Source organism: Nothobranchius furzeri, chromosome 14 (genome assembly GCF_043380555.1).
Source record: "Nothobranchius furzeri strain GRZ-AD chromosome 14, NfurGRZ-RIMD1, whole genome shotgun sequence".
NCBI classification, from domain to species: domain Eukaryota; kingdom Metazoa; phylum Chordata; class Actinopteri; order Cyprinodontiformes; family Nothobranchiidae; genus Nothobranchius; species Nothobranchius furzeri.
In genome coordinates this window covers 45,788,889-45,801,904 of record NC_091754.1, presented here as the reverse complement: position 1 = coordinate 45,801,904, position 13,016 = coordinate 45,788,889, and the positions used below count along the sequence as shown (strand labels likewise).

Genomic DNA, 13,016 nt, shown 5'->3' with positions numbered 1-13,016 from the left:
ATGAATTGGTGTGTGGATGGATGGATGGATGGATGAGTGGATGGGTGTATGGATGGATAAGTGGATGGGTGTATGGATGGATGAGTGGATGAGTGTATGGATGGCTGGGTGGGTGGATGATGGATGGATGGGTGGGTGGATGCATGGATGGATGAGTGGATGGATGGGTGGGTGGATGAATGGATGGATGAATAGGTGTGTGGATGGATGGATGGATGGATGGATGAGTGGATGGGTGTATGGATGGATAAGTGGATGGGTGTATGGATGGATGAGTGGATGAGTGTATGGATGGATGGGTGGGTGGATGATGGATGGATGAATAGGTGTGTGGATGGATGGATGGATGGATGAGTGGATGAGTGTATGGATGGATGGGTGGGTGGATGATGGATGGATGAATAGGTGTGTGGATGGATGGATGGATGGATGGATGAGTGGATGGGTGTATGGATGGATAAGTGGATGGGTGTATGGATGGATGAGTGGATGAGTGTATGGATGGATGGGTGGGTGGATGCATGGATGGATGAAAAGGTGTGTGGATGGATGGATGAGTGGATGAATAGGTGGGTGGATGGGTGAGTGGATGCATGGATGGATGAATTGGTGTGTGGATGGATGGATGGATGGATGGATGAGTGGATGGATAAGTGGATGGGTGTATGGATGGATGAGTGTATGGATGGGTGGGTGGGTGGATGATGGATGGATGGGTGGGTGGATGCATGGATGGATGAATAGGTGTGTGGATGAATAGGTGTGTGGATGGATGGATGCAGAGCTCTCGAGCATCACACTCGAGCGAGATATTTGCTGACTTTGGTGAGAAAAAACACATGAACATAAATGAGCAAACGTTCTATTTTTCCTGATAAATGAACAATAATTAGGTGAAGCAGCCGGACCGAGTCAGGCTCAGACAGGAGAGAGAGAGAGATGGAGCTGTGACCCTGCAGATAGTCACACACCAAAGAGAACCAGGAAGAAGCAGGACAGCAGCAGAGACCTGATCTCTGATCTCTTCAGGGACAGAGAGGAGAGAACAGGATAGAGAGAGCTCTGGATGAGGGAACATGGTGCTGCTCAGTCATCAAAGCTCTGGCTGTTGATTTGGTTTCATGGCTCAAGAGGACCTTGTTGATGAAACATTTGGAGGAAACTGGTTAAGTTACAGGATAGATGGTTTCCTCCTGTCTGTATCTGCTCCTCACTCCAGACAGAAGGAGACAGAAGTCCATCTGTCCCACAGGACAGGTTAGTGGAAAGGTTTAAATGCAGTTAGCTGGTTAGGCGATCCAGCAGCTAGGTATGTTATCATTAACCCTCTGGAGGCAGGTGTTAAAACCTACCTACCTGCTTACTCCACACACGTATTTCATGAGCATTTTTAACTCAGAAGTACCACTGAAGGACTTAGTGGTTCATCCTCTTATCAAAACTCATTTTGAGCCTGAGAGGGTTAAGTCCTAATCCAGCCCACAGCTGGATTTATATTTTTACAGTAGCAATACATATTTCAACATTAACCAATGTGGTTTAGTTATATTGGTATAGCATTGGAAACCAACAATGGTAACACATAATAATAGCAATGCTGAGAGTCTTCACACCTGTATTATTCTTCTTCTTCTTATTATTATTATTATTTTAATAATAATAATAATAATAATAATAATAATAAACAACTGAGCGTGGAATGCTCCAAAACATTTCTGAAAGTCAGACGGGACCTCTGGGTTCAAACAGAATAACAAACCAGGTGTTTCATTTCTCTTTATAGGTTCATGTTGATGTTATTTCGCTAGAATGCTGGAAATCTACTTCAGCCAAAGTGCACCATCCTCACTTTTTTATGCTTCTGACAGCCCTGAACTTCCTTTCTGAAAAATCCTGACTTTACATTTGTAGAAGGATTCTTGTTTATTTAAAGGGACTGTAAGGAAGTTTGAAGTTTTTATGCTCGCGATCGCTACTCAGGCCTAACGCATAACTGCAGCTTCAAAAGTAAGCTCGTGCATGAGGTGTGCACGCTGTACGTGCACACTCCTTAAGGAAAATAACAGCTGAGACAGAGCACAGAGCTCTGAGAGCGTCCCGTGTGTGTGTGTGTGGCCCGGAGGACAGAAGAACACAGCAAATTAATAAAAATAATGTGCCTCTGTCTCTGCAGCTGCACTTTCTCGTCGGCCGGCCGAACATGCAGTGTGTGTGTGTGTGTTGGGGGGGGGGGGGGGGGGGGGGGGACAGAGGACAGGAGAACACACAGCTAATTCATTAAATAATTTGGTTCTGTACCTTTCTCTTCAGCACAGCCGACAAAGGTTTAAGATGGGTCAGTCCTCCTGCACGCTCAGATCATTCCTTTCCCTTGCTTGAAAAATTGTTCCAAAATGAAAGTTGAACCCACATCTTTTTTATCCGTGAATTCAATGCTGTTCGGCGAGTCTCAAATAAAAATTTGGGTGTCTTACTGTAAAAAAATATACCATTAATGTAAAAAAGAAAATTATATTCATGAGTGGAGTCGAATCTAGGTCTTCTGCATGAGAGTCAGACACCTTACTAGGTGAGCTAAAGCACCAATGACACTCAATGTATCTGTAACATTTATGTTCTTGATGACAGCTGAAACAACGTCAATCCAAAGAACGGTTCGGAGCGAAAATGGATATTTTGTTGCTAATTTGCAGGAAATATCTAGAAGAAAGTTCTACAGAAAGTAGCTAATGTTCCTCAGAAATGTAGCTAGGTTCATCACTAGGCGTTAGGAACAGCGACAAAGTCGCTGAGTTGGCACTGCCTCTCTCTCTGCTGCTACAGCTACTGACAGCAAATGCTACGGGCTATGTCTGAGCGTGAACGCGCATGAAGCAGCCTGCTCGACCCGAACAGCTCTCTTTTTCTGCGATTTTACAGAAAAACAGGCAATCACAGTAAAAATGCCAGGGCTCATTCTACAGGACCAGGGCATTGCAGGAGAATGTATGAAGAAGAAATTTATTATTTCTATACATGTTTTGATTGTCAAACTTCCTTATAGTCCCTTTAACCAGACGAGTCGATGGAGAAGATTGAGACTCAGAAGCAGGAACATTGATCAGAAATTATTGATCGTAATGAATTGTTGAAGGTTGACTTCTAGAAAATGTGTACAAACTATGAAGGAGAAGAAAGGACGAGGATTTGGAAAATCCAATAGAAGAACTACAAAGCGTTAACTGCAGTATATAGAGTAAAATGATGTGAATATTGCATATAACTTATTTTTGGACATTTATAGACGTATATATGATAAGCATTGTCCGTTTTAGAAATCGATGTTCAAAGAAGCCATGGATGACAAGGGGGATGCTTGTAAAGAAAAACAACACGTTATATAAGTTGTTTGCGGAATGCAGAACTAAAGAAGATGAACAGAAATATAAAGTATATAAAAACAAATTGATTCATATTATCAGAACATGTACAAGGAATTATTATAGCAAATTGATTAGAAATAAATTAACATTAAAGGAATATGGAACAAAGGGTTGCGTAGTGGCGCAGTGGTTAGAGCTGTTGCCTTGCAGCGAGAAGGTCCTGGGTTCGCTTCCCAGTCTGGGGTCTTTCTCCATGGAGTCTGCATGTTCTCCCTGTGCATGCGTGGGTTCTCTCCGGGTACTCCGGCTTCCTCCCACAGTCCAAACACATGACTGTCAGGCTAACGGGTCTGTCTAAATTGTCCTTAGGTGTGTGTGTGTGTGTGTGTGTGTGTGTGTGTGTGTGTGTGTGTGTGTGTGTGTGTGTGTGTGTGTGTGTGTGTGTCTGCGATGGACTGGCTCTCTGTCCAGGGTGTACCCTGCCTGATTGCCCATTGAGCGCTGGAGATACACACACACCCCCACCCCCACCCACCCCCGCGACCCCACGTGGACAAAGCAGGTTCAGACAATGGATGGATGGAATATGGAACACACGACATACAATAATCAAAAAGCGCCGTGAGGGGATGAAACCTCCGGATTATTTTGTCCATAGTGATAGAGAAATCTATGGCAGACAGTTGATAGTAGAGACATTCATGTAATTTATTGTTTGGGTTGGTCCAAATTTGGCAGGTACAATAAAATGTTATGGGGAGTCTGAAGCTGATGGTTATGCGTTGGACAGTGTGGCGGATTTTTTACTACTTGAAGTGACTCAAAGGGACGTTCTTGAAATTGTTGGAGTTTGTAAAACTACATTTTCAACAGATGGAGATGGTATAGACATGTTTTAGTTAAACAAACTATTGATGGTATTATTGAACCTCTCACGTATAAATGCAATTTATCACTTAAAACACATATGTTCCCAAATAAAATTAAGGTGGCAAAGGTGGTTCCTCTCTACAAATCTGGAAATAAGCATCAATTCACTAACTCCAGACCGGTTTCCTTGTTATCCCAGTTTTCAAAGATTTTGGAAAAAATATATAATGAAAAGCTGGAAAAATGGGATTTTATTGGATAGTCAGTTTGGTTTCAGATCAAGTAGATCTACTTCACAAGCTTTAATGGAATGGGTTGAAGACATAACCACAACTCTTGATAGGAAAAATATACTCTGGGACTTTTTATTGACTTGAAGAAAGCCTTTGATATGGTCAGTCATAAAATACGTATATCAAAGATGGAGAAGGCTGCCATAAGGGGGACAACTCTTAATTGGCTGAAAAGTTAAATGAGTAACAGAGCACCGTTTGTTCATCTGGGTCATCAAAAATCTAGGTGTCTTGACATTCACTGTGGTGTTCCGCAAGGGTCAGTATTCGGCAAGGGTCAGTATTCGGCCCAAACCTATTTGTTTTATATATAAATAATATCTGCAGAGCCTCGGATTTATTTAAGTTTATTGTGCTGGCTAATACGAATATTTTGGGTTCAGCAGAAGATTAACAGCAACTTGTGCAAAGGTTTAGGAAGAGTTGAGAAAGCTAAAGAATTGGTTTTTATTCCTTCTTAAATTGTATAATTTTTTTGAGTGCATGTAAAAATTTATGTTATGTTAGGGTTATAAATGTTCCAGTAGGAGGCTGTGTGAAGAAAACAGAGAAAGTTCTAGATGATTCTTTCATGAAAAACATTTTCTCTTTCCTCATGACTCTGGTTTGTAATTCCAAACTGGGAAATGGAACAGATTTCCTTCTAGAATGACCAAACAATTCCAACCCCTAACCCAATTCCAGTCTATCATTCTGGTATTATTCTCTCAACAGGACCTGCAGGTGGAGGAGGACAGCCATGAGGAGCTGTATCATTCCCTGGATGAGAACGGCCAGAGGATCCTGACCTCGCTGAAGGACCCTGAGGACAAAGTTCTGCTCCAGAGACGACTGGACAGCATGAGACAGCGCTGGAACGACCTGCGCAGCAAGACGCTCAGCATGAGGTGGGAGGAAGCAGAAGGTCCAGTCACACTGAAGCCATCTAAATGTTCCTGTTTGTGTTGCAGGGCCCATCTGGACTCGGAGATGGCCCCGTGGAAGAGACTCCACATGTCACTGCAAGAGCTGCTGAACTGGCTGAGGCTGAAGAGTCAGCAGCTGCAGCAGGAGAAGCCTGTAGGGGGCGACGTCCCCGCTGTGCAGAGACAACTGGACTCACACAGAGTAAAAACACATTTTCCTGTCAGGCTGTTCATACTTAAGTTTTACAATAGTGACTACGTTTACATGCAGCCAATATCCGGGTTATGATCGGGTTAAGGTCGGTATTCGGGTTTCTGAGTTGATCAGAATAACCCGTTTACAAGCATAAATAGAAAGAGTTACCCCTAACTTGCATAACCCGATTTAAATGCGGACGTTGGGATAGCGTCAGGATGTATGGACTACGTCCAGACGCAATATGCGTCATTTCCGGTTCTTCTTTTCCGGTATCCGTGAAAACAACAACATGTTTCCCAGTTCGGAAGAGATAGCGACCGCGTTTGTTTGTGCTTTAGTTTCCTCGTCACTCCAAAAGTGTGGTGCTGTGCCGCGACTCGCCATGTTGCTCCCAACTTGTTGTTTACTTCCGGTGTTCTGGCGCATACAAGACGTCTCGCTACTCAAAAGACCAAGATTCCTTGCGAACAGAGCATGCACAGAACACACGCTTTGATGGGGATATCCCGATATGCGTTTACACGACCAAACATTCGGGTTAGAAAAGGGTTACCCCAGGTGTAGTAACCGGGTTTTTAAAAACCCGGTTATGAGCATATCCGGGTTTTTGGCGGTGTTTACATGGACCTGCGGAACCGGGTTATTGTGAATATTCAGGTTTTAAAAGGGTTACTGGCTGCATGTAAACGCAGTCACTGTTGGAGCTTTGTCAGTCCTGGTTGATGTTTCTGTAAGGGGGCGGGGCTAAGATGTCTACCTTAGCTGTAGAGCTCTGGAGGGGGCGGGACTTTCGTACTGTGGCAGCAATAGCTCAGGAGGTACAGCAGATTGTCCGATAATCAGAGGATTATAGGATCAATTCTGGCTCCCAGCATTGTTGTGTCCTTGGGCAAGACACTTCACCCATCCTGCCCGTTGGTCGTCAGAGGAACCGGGGATTGTGCCCGGCAGCCTCGCCTCTATTAGCGTGCCCCAGGGTAGCTGTGACCACATTGTAGCTAATCACCATCAGTGTGTGAATGTGTGTGTGCATGGGTGAATGAATGATTATGTTGTAAAGCACCTTGGGGGTTCTATGACTCTAGATGGCGCTATATCAAATACCAAATAAAGGCCATTTAGTCATTTACCTAAATTATCATTAACAGAATTTTCTTCAACGCTGTCTGATAAGTTAAAACCGCCTCTTTATGATCCAGTCACACATGATGCGGTGTTGTGGGCAGATCATCAGGAGGAGCAGGTCAATAGTAATGAAGGTCCTCAGAAAGATCAAAGATCTGTTCTCACCTCTGGTTAGAGGACAACAGTAACAGGAACGTTGGTCCTCAGGGATTCAAGATGGAGCTGAGAGCTAAAGACCCGGTAGTGAACAAAGCTGTGGACGATGTGAGACAGTTTCTGTGTGAGCTGCCCAGAGAGACGCCTTCTCCTGAGCACAGAGGTAACACACGCACGCACACGCACACGCACACACACACACACACACACACACACACACACACACACACGAACACACACACACACACACACACACACACACACACACACACACACACACACGTCTGTCTTTCTATCTTTTTGTGATGGTATTATACCTAACCCTACCTAACCCTAACCTTAACTATAACTAATTCACACACACGTCTAAGCCCAACTGGTCAGATTTAAAGCAATTATAAGCAGATAAATGTCCTAACTTTGAAGGGAAATATTACTGAACAGTTAAAGCCTTCTGCTCCAACCTGAGTCCTCAGGTCCACTCACCAGAACCTTCTAGAAGTTCCAAAGACCAGATATAAAAGTGAGGTGATCGCTCCTTCCAGACTGTGGAAGAATCTTCCTTTATCCCTACAGCATTGACAGTCTGGACACTTATAAAACAGCTAAAGACCCTTTTATTTAAAGCTGCATTTACATAAATCCTTTGTTTTATCTTTCCTTTGTTGTTGTTTTTTTCGTTGATCATTTTAGGATTTTATGGTTTGTTTTGTTGTTTTTTTAAGCACATTTTCCCTATTTCTGTCATTGAGGACGGAGAAGCAAAATGACGTCTTTAAACATTTTCTACCTTTTCTGTAATGAAGTCAGAAACCGCATCAGCTGGTTGTTGCTTCAGGAAACAGCTGATTAATCAGCCTCGTTTCCAGCACCACAACCAGAGTTCATAGTTCAGGTCTCACATGAAAGCAGCATGGAGTAAGTTTTCTACTGGAACACCAGCCCAGGAACCCCGCTGGGGGAGGCAGACAGACAGGCGGAGGCTTTCCTGCTGCACCGTCTGCTCCATGGCAGCGGCCACGTTTCCAGGAGCTACACAAACATGCAGCCCATTAAATCCATTCAGCTGCCAACTCAAACAAATGCAGGGAAAAGGAAAAGGGAATTCCTGAGGGGTTTGGTCCGACTCTTCTCTGGGCTGCAGGTGGACACATGAATGTGGTGGAACGTACATGAAGGGAATGAACACATGACTGATCTGTGGCTGACTACAGTTGAGGAGTTATTTGGGTTAGGCTGAGGAGCTACAGCCTGTGAAGTCTCATCAGCCTTTAGAACAAAGTTAAGAGCTGTAATTACTTTCACTAACAAGTTGTTATAACCCCCATCCACCAGAAATCAGCCCAGAGGAGCGTGCTCAGAACGTGGGTCGAGTCCTGCGCAAGGAAGCGGATGATGTGATGCACCAGTGGGAGCGTCTGAACGGCGACTCGGTGGACTGGCAGTCACAGCTGGAGTCGGCTCTGAGCAGGCTGGTGGAGCTGCAGAAGGCAGAAGATCTGCTGGACACACAGCTGAGGCAGGCAGAGATGGTGAAGCAGGCCTGGGAGCCGCTGGAGAACCTGCTGATCGACGCTTTACCTGAACACATCGACAGCGTCAAGGTTAACGTTGTCCTGTGGTTAAACATCAATTCTTCCTTAGAAACAGGTAGAAAACTAACAGAGCAGGTGTAAAAATGATGTGAGTCACTTTCCACTCAGGCTTTGTAAGTCCACCCAGGTGTTCACACGTCCAATAATTAGCCTTTATGCAGAGCTTGGTTCTCCCAGGAGGACCTGGAGAGATGGATGCCTGGTCCATGGCAGTTCTGGAGGAGTGGTCAGTGCCACCGTGACAGCAAGCTTGGACCCCCCTCCCACAGAAGTCTAGAACCCCCACTGGTCTGGACTCATGAACATCTTTCAAGAACACCTAGAAATAAACTGAAAGATCTTTAAATGGAGAATTGAAAACAAAAATGTTGTTTGTAACATTCTCTCAGTGACTAGTCAGTGACTCGATGCAACCTGCTGGGTTCCTTAAATAGGAACCTTGTTACTGATTGGCTTAATGACCTGACCTGTATTGTTTACTGTGTGAAGGTCCTTGAGACGACTCTGGTGGTGATATGGAGCTTTATAAATAAACAGAATAGAATTGAATAGAAAAAATGGCCGACATCTTGGATGCTTAACAGGTAATCAGGCTCTACAAAGCCCCCACTGTTGGCATGCTTTAGGAACTATGATGATGCGTTAGCCATGGAAAGATGCTCATCCCGCAGACTTCGGAAAGCTTTTGAGCATATATCTGGAAGTTCCTTCTCCAGATCTTGGTTTGGAACAGTGACTGTGTTCAGAGCAGAGAGCTGCTTATACTGGCTGTGCAACATGGCTGCTTTAGTCCCTCAGCAGTAGGACTCACATTTTCTTGGTGTGTTTTAGGATTTCCAGGATGAAATCGCTCTGATTAAGGTTGATGTGACACACATGAACGAGCTGGCGTCCGCTTTTGACCTGATCCACATCCAGTTGTCACCTAGCAACCTGGAACGCATCGAAGACCTCAACACGCGCTGGAGGCTACTTCAAGTACTGACACACACACACATATGCACACACACACACACACACACACACACACACACACACACAGCTGATTTTGACTGTTTCCCAAGTTGATGAATTCAGAGGAAGTCAATCTGGAGACCAAATGTAGCTCAGTAGCCTTATAGCTCTAGCTCCTCGCTCTGGACCTACGTAGGTCTTTATCTCTGTACCTTTGTTAATCTATAGCCCAGGGATTAAAGTTCTCCGCTGTAGTGACAGAAATCCGTCAGTTGGAATAATCAGAAAAAAGTTCAGTCAAAATCTCTTCTCGCGCTTGCTTGGGTTTAGTAGTGTCTCTCTCTCTCTCTCTCTCTCTCTCTCTCTCTCTCTCTTTCTCTTTCTCGCTCGCTCGCTGTCTCCTGTTTCTAATTGAAACGCGCACCGATGTTAAAACGCGTTTCTCCACCGTTCTGCACCGCCCAAGCTGCAAAAACGTGGGCACTCATTGCTCACTCCCGCGGTGCACACAAACACAAACCGCGCGTGCACCAGGCACTGGGATTCTAACAGAGCCAATAAAGCTCTGATATCACAATGAGAGTTAACGTGATGAGCGGAACCAGTACCCAAATTCCCGGTGGGCCAATCTGAGGTCAGTGTTTTTAGTCGTCTTTGTTTTTTTTTGGGCCGGTGTTCAGTCATGACACTCTGTTGATCACCTGCTGATGAGAGGATTTCTCCTGTCAGTGGAACAGGTGAGCTGCTGAACAAGCGTTAGTTCCTAGAAACACTTTCTATGCCCAGACTGTAGTGACCTGTTATTTATAACTTCATAATTAATATTAAGTGAATGCACTAAACCCACAAATGATAGAAGATAAGATTAAATATTATTAATCATATCAAATGTAAATAAGTATAACAGGTAACTCATCTTAATGAAATAATTATTTTAATAATTTTTATTTTAATATTGATTATATTTCATTTCTAAGGTTTGTATGTCTGTGAACATTACAGAATATTCAGATTGGTGTAAAGAAAATGATATTATTAACTAGTAAAATTAGCATTTCTTGTACAAATGCTGTTTGAATGCTAGATAGCTGAACGGAAGCTGAAACTAAGTAAAAGTGTCAAAATGAGCTGAATTTATTGAAAGATGTAGAAGCAAAAAGCACCAACAAGAAAATAAAGCACAAAAAGTTAGTGAAGAATGGAGAAAAATCATCCTAAATTGCAAAAAACTGAAATCCGTGAACATTGTATAAAAATCTGGACAGCTAAAATGTCTAAACACCTGTTATTTCTGTAGGACTAGTTTAACAGTTTAATTTTTACATTTAGCTGAACTGTGAAATTAGCATCATATGCTGAATTCAGAAACTGATTGCTGAAGCTGCTGAATAGCTGAAGTGAAGCTGAAACTAAGCTAAACTGTCCAAATGAGCTGAATGTATTTAAAGATTTAGAAGCAAAAATCACCAACAAGTGTAATAAAGCTCAGAATATAGATGGAGAATGGATAAAAAATGCTAAACAGCAGAAAGCTTTAATCTTTGAACATTTATTAAAAACTCGAAATTTGAAATGTTAAACAGCTGCCATTTGAATGAGAATAGTTTAACGGGTACATTTTTACAATTGGCTGAAGTGTGAATTTAGAAATATTTGCTGATATCTGAAACTGATAGATTAACATATGTTCAGACTTGATATGGGATGGATGAATGGTTGGATGAATGAAATAACAGATGGATTGTTGGATGGATGTTGGTTGGTTGGTTGGTTGGATGGATGGATGGATGGATATATAGAAGCATGTATGGAATTATATGTGGATGGATGGATTCCTTAGGTCAAGCCTAGTCTGCTCTCAATCCATTACTTTGAGACGGTGATTCACGCGTTTATTACATCATGCCTTGACTATTGCAACTCACTGTACCTTGGTCTTCCTCAGTCTCACCTCTCCCGTCTTCAAATGGTGCAAAATGCAGCAGATCGCCTATTGACGGGTTCGAGAAAGAGGGAGCACATCACCCCAATTTTAGCTTCACTGCACTGGCTGCCTGTCGATTTTAGGGTCCAGTACAAGGTTCTTTTACTGGCTTTTAAAGCTGTACATGACCTTGCTCCGCAGTATCTGTGTGAACTTTTAGTTGCTCACTCCCCGTCTTGGTCACTGAGGTCAGCCGACCAGTTTTTCCTGGAGGTGTCAAGAATGAAGAGAATGAATGATAAATGACCCGCACTTGTTTAGCGCCTCTCAGAGTAAGGACTCCAAAGTGCTTTACACTACAGTGTATCATTCATCCATTCACACACACATTCATGCCCTGGTGGTGATGAGCTACGATGTAGCCACAGCTACCCTGGGGTGCGCTGACAGAGGCGAGGCTCAGGGGTGATAAAGCTTTCTTAGTAGCAGCTCCAAGGTTGTGGAATGCAGTCCCAATCCAGATTAGGATGGTTTCCTCACTGTCGGGTTTTAAATCGCTTTGAAAGACTCATCTGTTCTCAGTTGCTTTTTATTCAGTTTGAGAATGCATCCGTTTTTAGTAGCTTTTAAGTCAGTTTGATTTGTTTGTTTTTGTCATGTTTTAACTTTTTGATGAACTTGTATCTTATTTTTAGCCTCATAGGAAACTTCTGTTTGTTTTGGCTTGTTAAGGACTTTGGTCAGCTTTTATGCTGTTGTAAAGTGCTTTATAAATAAAGTTGACTTGACATACCTCCTTAGCTCCGTACTTTCGTACATCCCTAGACTCGTAGGCCTGTTGCATCGTAGCTCTATAGCTCTATAGCCTCGTAGCTCTGTTGCTCCTAAGATCTGTGCTTTTCTATACAATTATGTGCAGCCGCAGGGCATGATCAGCTGGGGGAGAAGCAAAGGCCAGGCAGAGGCAGCAGAGGAGGAGAGCTGTGCTGCAGATCAGTCCTAAGAAATAAACTGGTGTGACCCGCGGTAACGGTCTCTTTACAGTAATTACACAAAAAGTGTTTGTAATTGGAGTGGACAGTCTCTACTGTTGATTATTTCTGTTTCTGTTTATGGAACTTGTCAGAATAAACAGAGAATCTGTTCATCTCCAAAGATAAACCGTGTCACAGCAATCCTTCAGCACTAATCTGCAAAACGCACCAGAGATCCGGTTACACCTTCGTAGCTTCACCTGTGTGACGTTCAGGCAGCCGGTTCTGAGGAGGACTGTCATCTCACAGCTTGTTAGCTTTGAGATGTTTATTTTTTGATCATCTGCTCAAAGACATGTTGGATGATCTAAAGTAGTAACATCTAGGTTTTATTTTGTTAGCTTACATTGTGGAGATACAGCTCTGGCTAACAGCTTTGTGTGGATGTGTGCAGTTACCGCTGGATGTAAACAATAACATTCCAAGGCCTGTATGGGGTTAGGATTAAATGCATTATGAATAATAGGAAAAAAGATGCAGAACATTTTGCTTCCGTGCATCTCCCGAGGGGGTGGAATCTTGTAGGCATGGCACTGGAATTTCAGCCGTGGTTCAGCGCCACACCAGAGCCCTGTACTTAAAACAGGACTGTACTTTTA

At 43.4% G+C, this 13,016-nt stretch overlaps 1 protein-coding gene across 9 annotated transcripts in view; it reads left to right on the top strand.

The window, feature by feature from the left end:
• Window positions 1–13,016, top strand: part of dmd (dystrophin) — a 306,195-nt gene that overhangs the window by 235,499 nt on the left and 57,680 nt on the right. For all 9 annotated transcript variants that reach the window (XM_054743058.2, XM_054743055.2, XM_054743052.2 and 6 more), the window contains 5 exons: window positions 5,240–5,412; window positions 5,476–5,632; window positions 6,962–7,073; window positions 8,246–8,514; window positions 9,337–9,483. In XM_054743058.2, the coding sequence (XP_054599033.1) occupies window positions 5,240–5,412; window positions 5,476–5,632; window positions 6,962–7,073; window positions 8,246–8,514; window positions 9,337–9,483 (858 nt within the window). The remainder of the gene's footprint in view (window positions 1–5,239; window positions 5,413–5,475; window positions 5,633–6,961; window positions 7,074–8,245; window positions 8,515–9,336; window positions 9,484–13,016) is intronic.